At 38.7% G+C, this 19,207-nt stretch overlaps 3 protein-coding genes across 4 annotated transcripts; all 3 read right to left on the bottom strand.

Annotated features, from left to right (window-relative positions):
- Nucleotides 1-3,019: 3,019 nt before the first annotated feature.
- LOC121975380 (late embryogenesis abundant protein, group 3-like) lies at nucleotides 3,020-4,752 on the bottom strand. Its single transcript, XM_042526995.1, has 4 exons — nucleotides 4,466-4,752; nucleotides 3,790-4,286; nucleotides 3,643-3,708; nucleotides 3,020-3,575 (listed from the first exon to the last, which is right to left on the bottom strand). Exons 2-4 carry the CDS (start codon nucleotides 4,085-4,087, stop codon nucleotides 3,181-3,183), a joined length of 759 nt encoding a protein of 252 aa, XP_042382929.1. The 5' UTR covers nucleotides 4,088-4,286; nucleotides 4,466-4,752; the 3' UTR covers nucleotides 3,020-3,180.
- A 145-nt stretch (nucleotides 4,753-4,897) lies between these two features.
- LOC121975379 (protein NEN1-like) lies at nucleotides 4,898-8,784 on the bottom strand. 2 transcript variants are annotated; one of them, XM_042526993.1, is made up of 6 exons: nucleotides 8,443-8,784; nucleotides 8,221-8,378; nucleotides 8,018-8,064; nucleotides 7,287-7,350; nucleotides 5,761-6,419; nucleotides 4,898-5,305 (listed from the first exon to the last, which is right to left on the bottom strand). In XM_042526993.1, exons 1-6 carry the CDS (start codon nucleotides 8,714-8,716, stop codon nucleotides 5,071-5,073), a joined length of 1,437 nt encoding a protein of 478 aa, XP_042382927.1. In that variant the 5' UTR covers nucleotides 8,717-8,784; the 3' UTR covers nucleotides 4,898-5,070. The 2 variants fall into 2 exon arrangements, with proteins under 2 accessions (XP_042382927.1, XP_042382928.1); XM_042526994.1 differs by having other exon boundaries at nucleotides 5,761-6,325; nucleotides 7,286-7,350.
- Nucleotides 8,785-8,931: 147 nt separating this feature from the next.
- LOC121975381 (transmembrane emp24 domain-containing protein p24delta9-like) lies at nucleotides 8,932-12,527 on the bottom strand. Its single transcript, XM_042526996.1, has 4 exons — nucleotides 12,177-12,527; nucleotides 11,862-12,071; nucleotides 9,614-9,690; nucleotides 8,932-9,272 (listed from the first exon to the last, which is right to left on the bottom strand). Exons 1-4 carry the CDS (start codon nucleotides 12,420-12,422, stop codon nucleotides 9,128-9,130), a joined length of 678 nt encoding a protein of 225 aa, XP_042382930.1. The 5' UTR covers nucleotides 12,423-12,527; the 3' UTR covers nucleotides 8,932-9,127.
- Nucleotides 12,528-19,207: the final 6,680 nt, after the last annotated feature.

Genomic DNA, 19,207 nt, shown 5'->3' on the forward strand with positions numbered 1-19,207 from the left:
TTTTTACAATGGTATCAATTATCATACCAAAGTGTCCCTTGATTCAGCTGCTGGAGGGGCACTTATGAATAAAAGTTTAGATGAAGCTGAAGAAATTATTGACAGTGTAGCACAAAATCATCATCAATGGGCAAATGAAAGAAGTGGTGGTTATTCTTCTGTAAACCCAACAATTAAAGCATCAGGGAAGTTTGATGTAGATGCAGTCATTCTTTTGTCTGCAAAATTGGACGCTCTTATAAAAAATTTGAAAATATGGGGACTAGTGCTAATATGGTCAATGCTATTAGTACATCTTGTGAAGTATGTGGGAGTTCAGAGCACTCAAATGACTCATGTCCATTGGGAGCTATCACTGCACAAATCAATCAACTAGAACAATGTGATGCAATCGTGAGTTACAATCAAAGGCAGAATAACCCATACTCAAATACTTATAACCCTGGATGGAAGAGTCATCCCAATTTTTCTTACAGAAATAATCAAGATCAAGGACCATCTATGGGGTAAGACCAAATTTTCAAGCTGGACAACAAAATTTTCAACATCTATCTTCTCAAGGCTTACCAAAGTCAAATATTGAAAAGATGCTTGAAGAAATTATCTCAAGTCAGAATGAAATGAAGCAAGATTTAGCAAAGCTCATTCAGAGAATGGATAATTCTGATAAGCATCAAAAGATCCAGGATAGTCAAATTGCCCAACTAGCTTCCTCATCATCCAGAGCACCAGGACAACTTCCAGGAAAACCTGATGTGAATCCTATGGAGCATTGCAATAGAATTGAGCTTAGGAGCGGACGGATCTTGGGAGACTCCCAAGTGACCGCTTCAAAAGGGATACAAAAAGAAGAAAAGCTCTCTCCTCTTATACCAAATCAGATTCAAGCTAATGAGGAGAGTACCATTGAGGTTGAAGAGACTCTTCCACTGAACCATCAGAGCAAAGCTGTCCCTTTTCCTCAGAGACTTACAATGCTCAAGAAAGATGAAGAATTTGGCAAGTTTTTAGAAAAAGTTAAGTAGAGGTACCTCTTATTGATGCTATTCTTCAAATGCCTAGATTTGCCAAATTCCTGAAGGATCTCATGTCAAACAAGAGAAGAAGGAGAGAGGTTGAGACAATTGCGCTTAGTGAGGAATGTAGTGCTATTTTGGAGAAGAACACTTCCCCAAAACTAAAGGACCCAGGGAGCTTTTATATTCCTTGCAACATAGGAAAAGAATTTTTTGAAAAAGCTTTTTGTGATTTGGGGGCAAGTGTTAGCCTCATTCCCTATTCAATTTGTAATAAATTATGTCTCAAAAACATTAAACTTACTACTATGGCACTTCAACTTGCCGATCATTCTTGCAGGTACCCTTTGGGTATTATAGAAGATGTGCCAGTAGAGGTGGATGAGAATGTTATTCCCACAGATTTTGTCGTGTTGGACATGGAAGAGGACCACAGGATTCTTATCATATTAGGAAGACCTTTCCTTGTTACAGCTGGAGCTATAATTGATGTCAAAAATCATAAGCTTTCTTTGGTAATTGGTAAGGAAAGGTTGGAATATGATCTATCTAATATCTCTAACCATGTCTCGTCTCTTTTAAATGCTTGTAGCAGGACAAACATTTATAAACTTGAGGAATGGAATTTCCATCCTCATGGAAGGCCATCAAACGAAGGAGACAATGTGGTGGAAGATGTTGGGAGAAGATCTCCCAACAAAAACGAAAAGTATATCTGTCCTCCAAGGGCGAGGAAAAGAAGTGAATGATCAAGTTTGGTCGAGCTAAAGACCTTAAACAAGCGCTTCTTGGGAGGCAACCCAAGGGTTCTTTTAGTTAGTTTTGATTTGTATTTTAATTTCTTTTAGTTTGATGCATTCTTTTGATTTTGTTTTCAGGTTAGGTGCAAAACAGAGCCAGACCGTGTGCTATACACGGCCAGGTAAAGGTTGCAGAGAAGGGAAAGTGTTAGGGCCGTGTCATCCAGACACGGCCGTGTGGGATATCCCGAGGAGAAAAAGGTATAGGCCGTGTCCCAGACACGGCCGTGTAAAGAATCCCGAGAAGAAGGATGGAGAGGCCGTGTCCCAGACACGACCGTTGTTTTACTTCATATATTTGGTGAGAATATTGGGAGTTGTTTTACTCACTTGTCATTAAGAACTCCTCCAGTTCCAAACCAAGAGCGTCGAGAAATAACTATTGCTCATATTGGCAATCACTTCGTACAAGTTTTCTTATATCCTCATTATCCTGTACCACTCATTCCAACTTAGTGGTGGCAACATTCATCGTATGAAGCTAAAGGATGAGTCACTTGTTACAGGACACGCACTCATTTGTGATACGAAATAATAGGTGCACCACCACCAAATGCATCGGGAGCAGAATTTAGAGACAATATTGATTAAGATTTCTATTTTTATATGTTTTTTTTATATTATTACATGTACTCTTTATTTGGAAAAAATATATTTGTTCCTAAGTTATGAATGTGTTCACTATTAATTGATAATATTTTTTTTAATTTTAAATATAAACTAAAAATAAATAAAAGATTATAAACATATAAAAAAATTATTGAAAAAAATAAAATTGATAAAAAATTGATTAAAAAAATTAATAAAAAAATAAAATTAAAAAAAATCAATTGAAAAAATATAAGTATGATGAAAAAAATAATAAATTAAATTAATTAAAAAATAAAAACTAAATAAAATTTATATAAAATTGAAAAATAAAGTATTGATAAAAAATAATTAATTAAATTAATTAAAAAAATAAAATTTATATAAAATTTATATAAAATTGAAAAATAAAGTATTGATAAAAAATAATAAATTAAATTAATAAAAAAAATAAAATTAAAAATATAATTGTAGGAGAGTTATTTTTAAATAAAATTAATTAAAAAATTAAAACTAAATGAGAATTAAATGAAATTAAAAAAATAAAAAGGAGGGCTTTTGGCAGGGAGAGAGAGGGGAGGTGGAGTGGGTGTGCGTTGACCCGGGGGAAGCAGCTCTCATCACAAATATATTATGATACTGTCGAATTACAAACCAGATAGACCCTCGTTAAAAGTTTTATATTTCTCATTAGAATGGCATTAACGTAGTATGGGCATCCGTACTCTTCTTGTATTACGTTGAACCAAATATATTATACACGAGAGAGGTCACCGTCACAGCTCCTCCTCTCGCCGTGGGCCTGATCCACCGGCGACGTTCTCCTTCACCGACGTCAACTTTTCCTTAGCCAACTCCATCGCTTCCTTCGCCGGCTCCGCCTTCTCTCGGGCTTTCTTTCTGGCAGCCTCGGTGGTCTCTTCGGTTGATTCCTTCGCCCTCCCGGCTTTATCCTTGGCCTTACCCCCGGCGGCCTCCGTTGTCTCTTTTGCCTTCTCAGCCGCACTCTCTGTGGCCTCTTTGGCCTTCTCTTTTTCCTTACCTGCGAGCTCTTCCGCGGTTTCCTTCGCAGTCGACGCCTTCTCTTTCACCTTGCCTGCAAGCTCCTCAGAAGTTTCCTTGGCGGCCTCCCTGAATTTTGCAACCTTCTCTGCTGTGCGACTTCCAGCTTCTGCAAGATTGCGCGAGCAGCATTAATCTAAAAAACTTTCTGCTCGTGAATTTAACACACTACCAACCCGAGACGCCTTCTTTAATCACGTCTGAAGTCTTCTTAGCTGCTTCTCCAGCTTGCTTTGCCTTCTCTACATATTCCTACAGTAGGTCAGCACCGAGAACATGATAGAGGAAGATGGAGCACGCGCGCGTGATGAACATGTTCTCACCGTAGGCCGTCTCTCTGGCTGCCTCCCGAGCCTTCTCCGCGGCCTCTTCGGCTTTCTTCGAAGTGTCTCTCTCCTCCTCATGGCCTTCGTGGTGGTGTTTACTGAGACCAAGTCCTCCGGTGATCTTTTCCTTGGCCCACTCGGTCCACGACTCGTCCTTTTCCCCATCGCTAATTCCCTGCTCCGTCTCATCCTCGGTTGTCACTTTTGACGCCGTCGCCACGGCCGGCGCAGGAATTTCCACCGCCACAAGGAGCAACAGCAGCAAAAAAAGCAGCGACGAGGTTCGAGGATGCATATCGTCGAGCAGCTAACCGACCGTGTCGAGTTTCCTTCTCATCGAGCAGAGATGAGTCAAAATTTAAGGAGGACAAAGTGCATGCGATGGAGCGGTGGCGCACGCCATGTGTCCGACATCGTCTTGGAGCGACGGCGCGTGTCCGAGATCGACGCCAGCGCATGGAACAGCAGCTTAATCATCCATGAACCTTCTTGAGCTGCAATAAACATGGCAAACCAATGCAATGCTTTAGGACGGAAGACACTTGTAAGTTTGGAATATTGACTCATGGAGACAATAGAGTTTTCATCAGATGAAAAATTGAAAAAAAAAATACGGAGACAAATCATCAACAAAAGTTCTTTTCCTTGAATTTAATGAGGAGCTTCTGATCACCTCATTAGTTGTTGCAGCAGCTCCAAGTTTCATCAATTTCCCTCTTCTGAAGTTGGCATAGTCTGAGATCAATCCAACATCCACTTCATGCTTCATCATCTCCAGTAATCTCCTCAGAACCTGCAGCAATATTAGATTCTGAAACAATCAGTTGATCCGTAAATTTTGCAAGAGAATTACGAGTCATACTGCATCAGTTATGCTTCTGAGTACATCCTCTGGAACTTGAATTACAGTGTAGAATGGAATATAAACAAACAAAAGAATTTTTTGGGATTGTTGTTTCAATTTGATGATTAGCAGAGATCTGCTGATATAGCTTGAAGCTCCAGGGCATTGATGGCATGGTGGCACATATGGTGGGTACTCTTCCCCATTTGATCTGCATCTCAACCTCATCACCACAACTAGACTCACCGATGCACAAAGGTGTAAATAAAAGATTATAATATTTTTGCATTTAGCAAGATCAATTATCATGGATAAATGTCAATGAAAGATAGATTAAGTTACATCACCCCCTACCACAATGTGGTTGCTGCCATTCAACCACCATAATTTGCACTACATATTACTGATGAAACCTTACTCTATTTTTTTTTTTCCTATTTGGAGACCACAACCAATCTCCTGGCTACCAATTTGATGCCTGCATTCTGTTGGAAATCATAGATGTCTGTATTGAAATAAGCATCAACTGTAGTTCCTGGCACAAATATTGTTTCAAGCTCAGAGGCATCTAATCTGCTGAAAACAAGCTTCTGCATATTCCCAGAAGGATCTTTGTGGTACATCTCAGTGGAGTATATGGCCCCATCACGATTAGCCACAGTAGGGATGCTGCAGATAAGGTAAACAATAACAAGTGTATCAGTTAAATACTAGGTTCTAAGCACAATGTGCATAGCTGCTAACAGGTTATAAAATTTAAACTACGAAATACATTCGAGAGAAGCTTATGGATACAAGCAGAAGAACAAGGCCCTACTGGAATTTTCTTATCAGTAGATACTACATAGTTCTTTAATTCTCCTGTTCTGGCACGAGACTTCTCAGTTATGTGATAAAGTTTGCAGAAAGTAGAATATTTTAAATTCTTCTGGTTTTAAGAAGAGTAAAAAAGGAAAGAACAAGTCAAGTGTAGCTCTCGGACCGATTATATACGTCCTTTGATAATTATAATCCATGTTTCATTAAGGTGTCGAATATGAAAGCACTCGGTGAAAATCTTTTCAGCAATTTATGTAAGAGGTGTTAAGGATAAAGATGTAGATAATGAATTGCAAGAAACTTACTGCAGACGAATAGTGAAGGTATTTGAGTGGCCAAGCCTCTTTAGCACAGGTCGCCATTCAGAGTTGCTATCAGAATTCTGAGATGCTACTTGAGCAACTTGGTCGCAGATATCCAAAACCTTGCATAAGTTCTCTGGAGCACCCACCACAATACTTAGCTTTGGGCGGCCGGCATAGTCTATGAATCTTGAGTTGACACCAAAATGAATCATCATCCCCGTACAAAAAAGCTGCAAGGGACAATCTCTGTAAAGTAGAACAATCTTTCGAGAACTTTGGATTGTAGGTGCTCTGATCTTGTTTGGTAACACTTGATCAACCTCCAAAAATCCAGCATACCCATGGGAATTTTCAGTAGGAACTGAGGTAGAAATAATGTCACAATCAGATGTTATTTGGGCCAACTGTGTGTCAGACTGTAACAAGTCTATGTTCATTTTCACCGCCATGTTGGAAAGATCCTCAGATACAGGAGTACTAGGTCCAGCTTGATCACTGGTATTCAAAATATGTCTGTTTATTTGCTGATCATTGAATTCGTCAGAAGGTGAGTACAGATTTTGCTGAGAACGAGAAGCATTCCAGTAGGCCGCTGTTCTTGATGTAATACCGTTGGGCACCAAATTATCAAGAGAAAAAACATCTGGGAGACTCACCTCCTGAGAAAAGGATACTTTTAGATATAGAGATGAAAATACCGAAAAGCATTAACATCCTAATTAACATTAGTATAGAAGTAAACAAAAAATTATACATGATTAGTCTGAGGGGTTGATGACTCCACATGTTTCAGGTTATTATTCACAAGCGTGATTAAGTGATTCAGAAATTCATACAAACAACTCCATTATAAGTTATTAGATAAGGGGGAAAAATGAAATGGACAATTAATTCATTAGCTCGATGTTATGCATATAGTAAGAGTAGTGTTTAATTTTCCCAAAAAAAATATAATAACAATAAATTTTTAGTGCAAAATTGTTTGATGCCTCAAAAATTTAAATTACTCCTCATCTTTCAGAACAGTGTAGGTCATAATTCACAATTCATGCTGAAATACAGCTCGCATGCCTTGGCTGATATAACCATTTTATCAGATAATTAGCAACAAAGCAAAAAAGGGAATGTCAACAGTTAATCGCATTTTATCTGCTCAAATAGGATGGAGATATTTGACTAATTAGGATAATCTCAGAATTAAAATAACAAGTTTAGTGTGTAAATGGTTTAGATTATTCAGTGTGTGAAAGAACACACGGATATAATGAACTTAAGGTTAGGTCCCATCAGTTACAATAGTGACCTAGATAGATAAACAGGAGACTAGGTGAGTATACGTAGACAAAGATGAAAAGTTTATGGAAGAAGAATCATATATAAATCTAAAATAGATCACAAATCTATGAACCTTCAATCGCAACTTTCTCAATATGAATAAATTGTAAAAATTCAAAAGATGGCAAAGCAACCGGAGAAGTTATTTCCTTTTACAGCAATTACACAGTGACATAAAGGCATGTGCTTACCAAGAACAGAACTGCAGCACAACACTTGAGAACTTCAAGGTTCATTCGAACATCATCTAGGCTCCTGGCCAAACAGAGAATTGATTAAAAAAACAAATGAAAAATTACGTTACAGTATATTGCTGATATTAGTCAAAGAGCTAGGAATGATCCCATTTTGTACTCAAAATGCAAAAATACGAAAGGGGTAAAGATGTGCACTAGACTCTATCCATGTATTCCTGTATTTTCTTTTCTGCTGAGTTTTTTATTACTTTAAAAAGGTAAACTAAACATCAAGTTTAGCGTGTTGTTAGAGAAACCATTTCATGTATTGAACTGGAGTCCTATCAATTTTGTTTTCTCCAAGCTTGAGCTTAAGGATGCTAAACAAATTAGTATTCAATCATAGTCAAGGCTCAAGAAGTTCTAGCACAATGAGAATCATAATAGTTATTGATACAATTAATCATGTTTATGCTTTTCATTTTAAGCATGAATTGTTCCCATTGAAGAAGCAATTGGGGGCATCTTTAGCTACCAACAGAAGGATACATATTGTCAATTTCAATACAGAATATAAGTAGCTATCTTCGATCTAGTCTGTAGGATTTTTACAACAACATATAATGGAGCAATCTAGGACAGATGTCTGCACAATTAAAAATCATATGATTGAAACAGAAAGTAATCAGTGGTAGAATTATAGCGGCACACTCTTGCCACAGAGAAAAAAGAGGTACAATAGTTACCTGTGTTTCTGTTGTCCGAGCCCAAAGTAAGTTGCCAAACTAGCCATCTGCGTGAGAACGTGGTTCAGTTCATTTCAAGAGCAATCGGAGGTAACTGACATAGTATTACCGATTCATAAGGACTAAAAGTTGATGGACAGAGCCAAAGAAATTAGAGTTGAAGGAGATAAAAGATGGGCATTGTGTGAAATCAACAACAATACTTTCATGTCCCCAGCTCGTCTGCCGAATTTTTGAGTAAGCAAAGGCAATGTATCAATTATGCCCTTGGGCTCAGGAGCCGCCAGCCCGATCTCCTCAAACGCCTCTCTTATCCGAGGGCAATCAAACCTAATAATATTGTGCCCTGCCCAAACTCGTCCTGCACATCAACAACCCCGTCAAAATGAAAACCCACGAAACAAATCAAGGGATCAAAATTTCACCGTTGAGCACGTCAAAAACGCGGTCAGCGACGTCGTGGAAGGTCGGGGCGGTGGAGACGACGTCGGGGCCGATGCCGTTGCAGCGGATGGAAACGGAGGAAATGGCGGCGAGGTCCGCGGGGCGGATGAGGGTGGAGTAGCACCCGACCTCCACCAGCCGTCGCGGGCAGACGAGAATGGCCCCAAATTCCAGCAGCGCGAACCTTTCGCCAGAGCGGCTCGGCACCGTCGTCTCCACGTCGAAGAACACGATCTCCGACCCGTTCGCTTCCATGCCCTCCTCTCTCCAGCAAGGAGCGAACGCTGGATCGAAGAGTTCGAACAAGTACTGGAACTGATTCGAAGCGTAATGTTGGAGAAAGGAATGGATTGTGATTCAGACAAAGGTAGAACGTTACGGCAAGCACAAGTTGTACCATTTCAGACTTCAATCAAAGATCACGCATATAAAAAGAAAAACATTCGCAAATATCCTTGAAAGTAACAGCATGAACTCCAAAACGTATGTCTAAAATTGAACATGAAATGACCTCCATAAGATATCAACTACTCACTGTTTACCTACCTTAAATAAGGGACTTTGAATTAAGTTCTCGGAGCTGCATTTTTTAATCATCATGAATACAAATATGAGTATAAATAAATGTCAGAAATTGGGACTAAACTTCTGCAGTAGGATCAGTCATTACAGCAGTTTCTTTCTCTCAAAAAATGTCTTCAAATGCCATAACTGCAAGCCCGCAACCGAAGCACACACAGCAAGTGAAAGGAAGCTTAGCCAAGCCATCCTTGAGTTGGTAGATCTGTTCATGTCTTGCATTTGCTCCTCCCTGATCAACAACCGCATGTTTTGAGAGTCATAATTCTTGTCATGGGGAAACTAGTTAAGTCAATTCAGATATATTATCGAAAAGGTAGGTAGCAGTAAAATGTAGCAAGTCATTCACAGTAAAATGTAGCAAGTCATTCACAACGTCGAGAGGTGTTATGCTGCACGCCGCCCCATTTGCGACGGCATCCACGACTCATTGACAAATCGGGATGCCCGGATGAAATTCGGAGCGCCCCGACTCACTGAGTCGTGCATGGACGGCGATTCCGGCAGCATATCAAAAATCTATATATAGTGAAAATAGGTCGTGACCCGCCTTAACTCAGAATAAATTTGTACCTTTCTCGAAGATAAAACATTTCATCGTGGATGGACTTCACAGTATCTTCCAGTTTCTTCAATTCCAGTTCCATGCCCTGCAAAAACCAAAAATAATAATAATAATAATAATAATGAATAGCATGAATTAACTCCCTCCAACAAAAAAAAAAAGAACAATCACTTGCATCAGCAGGAACGTTTTATGAACTTTATTTAACTTTAATTGGTTAGTAATAACTCACTTCACATTATCATTGTTTGTGTACAAAATGGGGGAATTAATTTCTAGGCCTGACTGACAAATAATTCAAGCAAAAAGTTTATCCAAACAAATAATAGACACAGTAGATTGCAGTTCCTTAGTTAAAAGGTAGTAAGAATGTAGATTTACAGGCAATGTACCCCACATGAATCAGCCCCCATGAAAACTAAAACTAGCTGCTAATAGAACAAAACAAATCATTCATGAATTGTCTACAGCAAAATATGCAGACATATCAATAGAAGAATCCCTATGCCTGGATCAAAGGAATCTGAAGGTGTCATGACTGATTTGCTCATGATTAAGTTCCTAGCAAATTTCCTGTTTAGCAACTGAATTAGTCCGATTAATGAAGTGATGATGCAAGTCACACCGAAATTATCTAGTTTCACATAACAAAGCTACCTTCTAAAGCTTATTTATTGATGTGGGCATTAGAACAGTGTAAAGTTAATTAAAAAATTGCAACTACTTCTCTAATAATTATTAATAAAGTAATAATTTCTTGACAAATAATTAGAAACGTTATTTTAAAAAATGAAGTATAAATCTATGGATATGAGATTATAAGCAACCCCACCATCACTGTCATGGGCTATTTGTTTCCCGCACATAAATTCCATCACTTGGAGAATATAGTTAGGACTGATGATGTTAAATAGAACTTATAATACAAGACAATCCAAAATGCAAATTACAAAGACAATATCCAAAAGACTCATGATTATAAAAAAGGATCAGGCCCAACTCATTTGCCAAACAAATCAATCTTTAAAAAAAAACAAAAGTAGTAACTTCTTCAATTATAGGAATTGATTTTTAAATGTATAACTAATTCTACATCAATAAAAATATTTTTAAAAAATAAATAGTTTTACATTAAATGACATGACTCAACACAACATCAAATCCCGTTGAAAAGATGTATCAAAACAAAACAAGGCTTTCAACATTTCCACCAATTTCCATGTCATGGGATTTAAAAGGCACCAACCAAATGAACCCATATCCCTTGGACTGGAAAATAATAAATGAAATTGTCATCAGATTAAGAATGAAGAGAGTTGTATGTAAGATTATATTCAATGGGCACAATCATCTTTTTTCATTATAAAAAACTATCATATTCAACATGAACTCTTATATAGCAACGTTTACAGAGGATTTCTTTTTCTTTATTTAAGATGTACTTGTACAGATACACAAAAGTAGAAAAGAATATTGTCTCCAACCTAAAAAAACCTTTGCCACACTGCACGAGCTTATACAGCCATATTACTTCCGTTTAATTAGTTTACTAGAGTGACACCTGTTCAACCTAACTTAATGTCTTTAACAACAAACTAGACACAAAGAATATGACTAATGCAGTAGATTTTATATAATGCATGTATCATGCAAATGTTAAGCAAAGAGATCTCTTGGCTAAAATGGTACTGTGTGCAAACGAAGAATGGAAGGATTATTTGATCAACAATTCAATGACTGAACTACAGAAATTTTAGCATCTAGCGAGTTGTCTTAATCAGGAAGGTCTACATTCACTTGTTTCTACAAAACAAAGGGACAGAATTATGATGATAGCAAAATTCAAAAATGAATATGCATCTCAAAGAAGATTAACACAAATCAAATATGAAGCTTTAGCATGAGTGCTACATGTTTTGTTTTGTCAGTGAGTGTAACAAACATAGGACTTATTAACATTTCATTTTATATCATGTGGTACATGCTAACTACAGATTGTTTACTGTTATATAATCACTTGGATTATATTTTCAGATACAGCAAGCATACTATGTTGTGATCTAAATGCATGAAGCATCCAGATGCTTGTATTAAAAGCTTGGTTCATCATCCATTAGTTGACAACAGTACGGAACAGAATTTTCAAAAGAGACCTACATCAATTTAAGATAGCAAAGGTCTTTTCTGTCCAAAATTTTGTCGTGCTATGAAACAATCTTCAAAGAAAATCAAGGTTCGAGAAAAATAGTAAATTACTTCGATCTGCCCCTTCTTGGCAACGTTGGTCCAGTCCTTGGCGGCGAGGCCTGTCCGCCACTCGAACTCCACCGCCATGGTAACAGCCGGCTTGTGATACGGCGCCCACAAGCACGACAAGTAGTCGCCTTCCTCGTTCGCGGTGAAGGCAAAATTGCCCGATTCCACCTGATCCTGATAGTGGATGCTATTGCCGTAAGGCGAAGTGACCTATCAGCACAAGCAATCAACAGATCGATCGATTAAACACACCGAAGGTCCTCAGAGCAAGCCGATCCAGAACAAGAGATCAATTGAAGTCAAGAGGGCCGTTACCCTGACGGTAATTTTGTGGGACTCGGGGAGAGGGGTGGATTCGTAGGGGTTAACGACGGAGTACTTGCCAACTGCCATGGAATGGAGCTTGATGTCTTCGGAGACGCACTTGGTGTGGCCCGATTCGAGCTCGAACCGCAGCGCGCAGGCGGGCCGCGCGAGGAGGAGAGACACCACCGCGAGGGCGAGCGCGAAAGCGCAGAGGCCGGCGGAGCATCTCCTTCCCCGTGTCGCTCGCTCTCCCATGTCGCTTTCTTTCCGCTCTTCCCCTTTTCCCTTGAGATCGAAGAGGAACACGACGGAGACCGAAAGGGCTTGGTCGCAGGGATCGATAGATACGGAAACACCGGCGGCTGATCGAAACAGACGATTTAATTAATTAATTAATGACAGAAAATTACATTTCTGACCCTCCAAGTTATCATATTTTTAAAATCTACCAGTTAAAATGTAGCTATGATGATTACATTGTCCGTCTAGATTTTTTTTTTCCGATAAAATATCCGTCTAGATTATATTATACGAAAAGGGATAAATTAAAGACAACCTAATGAGTTATTATCATTATCTTTATATAATTAAGAAATTGTATGACATTATACTTTTTTAAGGCTATGAGATTATTTTATGTTTGAGATAAGAGTGATGTTGTTAAAACCTTACGTATGAATTTATCCATTTGGAGTAAGTTTAATTATTTGGGGAAAATGAGAATTGCCCCTATTTTTTAATTAAGACTAGTGATTCGTGCACAGTCGCGTGTGTAATATAATACATTAAAATTCTTTTATAATGAAATTATATTAATTAAATCATTTTAACATTAAAATACTAAAGATAAAGTCATTAGGGTAAAATATCTAACTTTTAAAATTTCTTTAATCATAGTGTTGTCAATTCTAATATGTGGGACTAAAGGAAACTATATTTTTTTTATATAAAACAATCAGAGAAAATTAATGATGAGAAAAATTTAAAATAATAGGTCACAACTGAGTCTCGAACTCTAGATCACTAATTGTTTCACTTGTGAAATTACTAATAAATCTTAAAATTATTTTTAGTGTGAATATAAAAAAAATGATATTAACGTAAATTCATTTTAGTGTGAATAGAAAAAAGGATAGACTTCATCAAAGTTAGATAGTAAAGGGGAGAAATCTTTAATAAAATAGTAAGATTATACTTATCTTAGTAAAAAAATTAAGAAAAGTATACTTTTTAACATTGTCGGCTTAAAGTATTTATAAAAGCTTCTTTGATGTGAGACTAAAGAGAACTATATTTTTTTTATATAAAACAACCAGAGAAAATTAATGATAAGAAAAATTCATAATAATACGTCGCAGCTGAGTCTCGAACTCTAGATCACTTATTGTTTTACTTGTGAAATTACTAATAAATCTTAAAAAAAAATTTAGTGTGAATAGAAAAAAATGATATTAACGTAAATTCATTTTAGGCTTCACCAAAGTTAGTTAGTAAAGGAGGAAGATTTTTAATAAAATAGTAAGATGTTCCATCAACCTCCTATATAAAATAACATAGTTTCCCTACTATATAAAATAACATAGTTACCCTATCGTATACTTATCATACATTTAGAGTGGTTAAACGGGTTGATCCATGATGAAATAGGTTGATATATAATGGGTTGGTTATTTGATGGGACGGAATGGACTAAACCATTAACTTGGTGGATTGAAAAATCTTCAAGTCGGTCCAACCCAACTCAAGTAGGTTACTAGTTATATAGGTCAACTCACGGAATCGTCAAAAAAATAAATAAAAATAATATATATATATATATATTATTAAAAAAATTTAAGTTAGAATTATACATAGAATTCCATTTTACTATTGTCATTATAATTTGTATTGCTAATGTCAAACACAAACAATTATGCTTGGATCATCAATTGTTATTTTCTAAGATTATATAGTTAGTGATTCTAATGTTTTTCAGTGTAAAAAATTTATAATATACTTCATAGTTAAAGTAAGTAATAGTGGATATGGGATAGAAAGAAGGGTGTAGCTTGTGGGCTAGTCGCATGGTACTAGAGCCGTTTGCTAGGTCAGTAAGCCTTTGAGTAGGAGGCACGTTCATCTGATTTTGCACGAGAGAAGCAAGTATATTTTGTCCAATTTTAAGTATATTAATTTTAAAAAAGTATAAAAAATAATTTTGCATATGAACTTCAAATTTATTTCTTACCTCGACCCTTAACACAAGCTCATCACGAGCTAGGTAGGTTAGTCCATTTAGACCCATCTTTAATTAAATTGATAAAATTTTAATTCAATCTATTTAAATTATTTAACGAGATGAGTCAATCTGATGAATCCAACCTAAATTAATAACTCTACTCGTATTATTAATTTTTGTCATCCCGTCTCACCAATCAGTTGATGATAAAGACAAATTTATATTGTGATGATTATTATTTCATAGCTGTTACGATATAAATATTATTGAACAAAATAAATTTACATAGTAACAATTATAAAATTATAATTATTATAATATTATAACAACTATAATTCATAGTTGTGTAAATATTATTAATAAAATAAATATGTATTATAATAATTGTATAAAATCATAACGGTTACCATATAAGTATTATTGAACCAGTTAAAAATCAATCTGGCGCTATATTTAATGCATGTGATGATAATGTCAAATATTGTATTTGAAGATGTCCTTTTAATTAAAAATAAAAAAGAGCATTCATCCCAAAAAGGGCGCTCTTTATCTTTGTCGATTATCTTTCGTATGAAGTTTTAATTTGGAGTATAAAAATCAATGTGCGGCAAGAGCATGCGACATGGATGCATCCATTTGATGTAAATTTATCATCTAGGTACACCTTAGGGCATCTCTAATGCGAGTTTTTTAAAGAGCTTGGTGAAATGAAAAAGTTGAAGAAAAAAAAAGTTCAAAAAGTTTTAACTATTATGAATGCAAGGTTTGAAATTTATAATTTTGATAGTGAAATTTTAAACCTATTTTTTATCTTAAAATTAACAACTTGAGTGGAATCAATTAATGATATAAAAAAAGTTGATAAATAAGATTCATAAAAAAAAATATATACGGAGATTTTTTTTATGCACTTATCAATTGCAAATTTTTTTATTACTAACGTCATTTAGCGACGAAATTTAATTTCAGTCGCTAAAATTATCAATGGCATAATTAAATTTTTTACAACACCTTCCTATTTAAGAGATTTCAATCTTATTTACATTCAACCAAAAACTAGTACATTTATCATTATCACACATCATCATCTCATTTTGTAACAAGTATAATACAATATATTATTAAAAAAGTAAACACATGATTCAAACTACACTACATTTTCAATTTTGGAATAATTATACTCATATATAAATATAAAGTTAAAAATACTTATCATAAAATATAAAAATTGATCAACACAAGTTTAACATTCTTTAAAAAAATATATACCTTAATAAAAGAATATACTATCAAATCTAGTTTTTCAAGTACTGACATTTTATCTACATTATTCCTGAAAAGATATTGATCCTGCCTCGAAGCTGAGGAGATGACAGCCGGGAAGTAATGCTGAGGTGGATCTTCATCTTCACTGATGATCCTATACTCCTGCAATCACAAGTTGTTAGTGCCAAGCTAGGAAGGAGTTCCCGACGACGGTCCTCCGACGCCCAAGTCACACACTGACAAGCAAAGATTGGAGCAAAAAGAAAGTGATGAATAGTGGCTTCAAGAGATGTATCCTGCGTACTTCCGTGGGGGGTGATCTCCCTTCTTATATAGAGCTTCGACGGGTAGATTGCATGCTTCCCGAGTGGACACGCTTCCCCAAGCTTTCCCCAAAAGCTAGCATCGAGAAGGTGTCCCTGACATTTTACCATAACGGGGCGAGCATATCTCTGCAGAGGCGGCGGAAGCTTCTCCCGTACGATTCTCTGTCTTGCCGTTCGATTTTCTATCCATCTGCGCCGATCGTCGGCGACACTAACTCCCAAAAGGATGTAGGCACGTGCCCCCCTGTCCTGTTTGTCGGCTACTAGTCTGACTGGACTCCCCTCGATTGGTTCGGTCGGCCGCTTCTTTAATCTTATATGCCTGTGCTGCGGCTGATCGGCTAGAGTATACTTTGCCTTTGTACGCTGCAAGCTCGGCCATCTCTCGCCAAACTCTTCAGGCCGATCGGGGATGGAGAGCTTTCCGATCGGCTGGTCACTTAGTTGACCCCCACTGACCTTGACGCCTACCGAAGCCCTGAACTTCCTCGGAGGTGGGCCCTCCTGAGTCATCACTGTATCACCCCACTGAGTCATCACCGGATCACATGCCTTCCCTTTAAGTCTAGTCGAAAGAAGCTGCAAGTCCGACTAACTAGACAAAATGGTGCAAAACTATTACTTTCTGGTCGGTGTTTCCGTCGATTGGCCTCAATTTTCTTCTCGAGGTGATGCCTTCAGCGTGCTGATCGGTCAGTATGAGGGAGCGTCTGACCACGAGTCTGCTATTCTTGTTCGGTCAGCCCGTAGAGTCGTTGTCTTGGCACTTGCCCTTTCCTATAAGCAAAATGTCTTTGAACGCGTACCAATCTGAGGCGTTAATACGGAGCATGCCCCCTTAATTATTCTGACCACCACCCTATGAGCACATGCCACGTGTCACCGCCTGTCGCCGTATGCTTGAGGTGACGGGATGGGACGTGACCCTTGGCGATTTGAATTTTAACGGCCAGATTTGTCTCTAGGTATTCGTGCTACCGATCGGACGGCTTAGCCTTGCCTCTTGATGTTTATAAGCTCGCGACCACCGTCTTCCCCCCACCTTTACTCATCGTTCTTGTTTCCGGCGACTTCCTCAGCGTTTCTCGGTGAATCCTTCTGCTTCTCTTGCTGTTCCCACCCTCGGTGAGTCCGTTACTTCCTTCTGCAACCCTTTTTGTTCTGCCATCTCCGACACCCCTCCGGCGAACTCTTTTACCTACCCTTTGCCCCTTTTCCTTCGCTTCTCCCCGGCTCTTCTCGGTTATTTCTTCGACCATGGCCAGTTCCTCGCAGCCCTCGACCCCTGCCTCGGGTCCTTGGTACGACATCCTGGAGTCCAGGTTCGACGAGGGCGATGCTCGGATTCTCGCGAATACCTTTGAACTTCCTCCCGGCTATGAGATCCATGTTCCGTTGGTAACCAATCGGTCGTCCACTCCGTCGAGAGGCTGTGTTTGCTTCTTCCGGGACCAATTTGCTGCCGGCTTGCGGATCCCCCTCCATCCCTTTATCGTAGATGTTTGTAAATATTTTGGCTTATCTCTTTCCCAGTTAGTCCCAAATTCTTTTCGCCTTTTGTGCGGGATAATTATCTTGTTCCGCTTGCATCGCATCCCTCTGACCCCTTCGGGTTTCCACTACTTTTATTACCCAAAGCTTTCCGATCAGCCAGACACCTTTCTCTTGCAGGCTCGCCCTGGCCTGGTCTTTTTTGACAAGGTGCCTTCCTCCAATAAGCATTGGAGAGAGTATTTCTTTTTTGCTCGCTTCCCCGATTGGCCACCCTTCCAAACCACTTGGCAACTTTCATTGGGGCCCCAACCTTCACTGCCCCGTTATAAGAGCACTCCGGCCTACTTACATGCTGCCTCCATGCTGGCCGGTAAGAAGTTCAACATTCACAAGTTGCAGGAGGAAGGAGTCCTGGCACTCTTCGGCCTTAGCCCGATCAACCCATCTGAGCCGGTCAACTTAGGTAAACTGTTCACCCGCTTCTTTTCCTTTTGTCTAACTGATTTCTTTCTTTATTTTGCAGCCGACATCATGATGAGAGTACGCTTGGTTGGGCAATCGAAGCTTACCAACGCCGACGTTGACAAAGAAGTGGTCGAAGTTTTGGTCGAGCGCGGATTTCGGCTGGACGATCTTCCAGAGCAGTCACCCACCGAGCGCGGGTCTGCCTTCATTCAAGAGGCCGGTGGGGAGTCGGGTCTGTTGGACCGTAGACGTTCGATAGAGGGGGGGTGAATATCAATTATAAAAATTTCGTCGATAAGAGTAAGCGCAGCGGAAAAGTAAAACAATGCAATGCTAACACAAGAACCAATTTTACTTGGTTCGGAGCCTTTGGCGACTCCTACTCCAAGGCCCGCACACGAGGGTGCTTTCGATGGACAATTCACTAGCAGTTCAAAAGATATTACAAACTAAGTACAGAAAATGCTAATGAAGGAATTAACGCAATACCGACAAAATAAGAGACTTAAAAAGAGAAGTAGCGCGTTTGTCGGAGCTTTGCAGCGTTGTAGGAGCACAGGAGAGCGAGTTCTTAAATTCAGAGTTATTTTTTTTTAAGCTCCCCTCTGACCCTCCTTTTATAGGATGCTTGGGGCGCCCGGATCCCTTCCTGGCGCCCTGGTGTGACATATCCCACCCAATTTACAAGCTCCACGTGTCGACGCACGCCAGGGATAGAAATTGCCTTCCGGACGCCCTGACCACCTTCTTCCAGAAACTCTTTCTCCTGCAAAATAAGGTTAATCTGAGGCAAATATACCCTGAAACACATATTGTTAGCACAGTTTTATAGATAAGCAAAATAAGTATGAATTAGCAACAAGAGTATGAATTAGATTCCGTCTCTCCGAGACCGGAATCTAGTCACGATCTCGACTTAGATATCCGAAATGTATTTAAGTCGGATCGACGCCTAATGTTCCCTTCCCGGAAACGCGTCCTCACAGTCATTCCCTTCCAGTGACTTACCTTTACTCACCTGCCAGACGTCCAGTCAGCCCTTCGACCCGTCTGGACTTCGTGCCAACCGTCCAGTCAGCCCGTCGACCCGCTTGGACTTCGTGCCAAATGTCCAGTCAGCCCGTCGACCCATTTGGACTTCGTGCCAAGCATCCGGTCAGCTCGTCGACCCGCTTGGACTTCGTGCCAAACATCCGGTCAGCCCGTCGACCTGTCTGGACTTCGCCTGCATACTCGGTCAGAGTGTTAGATAACGATAAACCTAACTTAAC

This window comes from Zingiber officinale, chromosome 4B, assembly GCF_018446385.1.
Source record: "Zingiber officinale cultivar Zhangliang chromosome 4B, Zo_v1.1, whole genome shotgun sequence".
Lineage (NCBI taxonomy): Eukaryota > Viridiplantae > Streptophyta > Magnoliopsida > Zingiberales > Zingiberaceae > Zingiber > Zingiber officinale.

Coding starts and splice junctions, on each gene's coding strand:
- LOC121975380 (XM_042526995.1), bottom strand. CDS start 4,087: ATGCATCCTCGAACCTCGTCGCTGCTTTTTTTGCTGCTGTTGCTCCTT. Junction 3,709..3,789: donor AGCCAGAGAGACGGCCTACG/GTGAGAACATGT, acceptor AGGAATATGTAG/AGAAGGCAAAGCAAGCTGGA. Junction 3,576..3,642: donor GATTAAAGAAGGCGTCTCGG/GTTGGTAGTGTG, acceptor GCAATCTTGCAG/AAGCTGGAAGTCGCACAGCA.
- LOC121975379 (XM_042526993.1), bottom strand. CDS start 8,716: ATGGAAGCGAACGGGTCGGAGATCGTGTTCTTCGACGTGGAGACGACG. Junction 8,379..8,442: donor CGTTTTTGACGTGCTCAACG/GTGAAATTTTGA, acceptor GTTGATGTGCAG/GACGAGTTTGGGCAGGGCAC. Junction 6,420..7,286: donor GTGCTGCAGTTCTGTTCTTG/GTAAGCACATGC, acceptor TCCTTTTCTCAG/GAGGTGAGTCTCCCAGATGT.
- LOC121975381 (XM_042526996.1), bottom strand. CDS start 12,422: ATGGGAGAGCGAGCGACACGGGGAAGGAGATGCTCCGCCGGCCTCTGC. Junction 12,072..12,176: donor CCCACAAAATTACCGTCAGG/GTAACGGCCCTC, acceptor TTGTGCTGATAG/GTCACTTCGCCTTACGGCAA. Junction 9,691..11,861: donor CCAAGAAGGGGCAGATCGAA/GTAATTTACTAT, acceptor TGGTTTTTGCAG/GGCATGGAACTGGAATTGAA.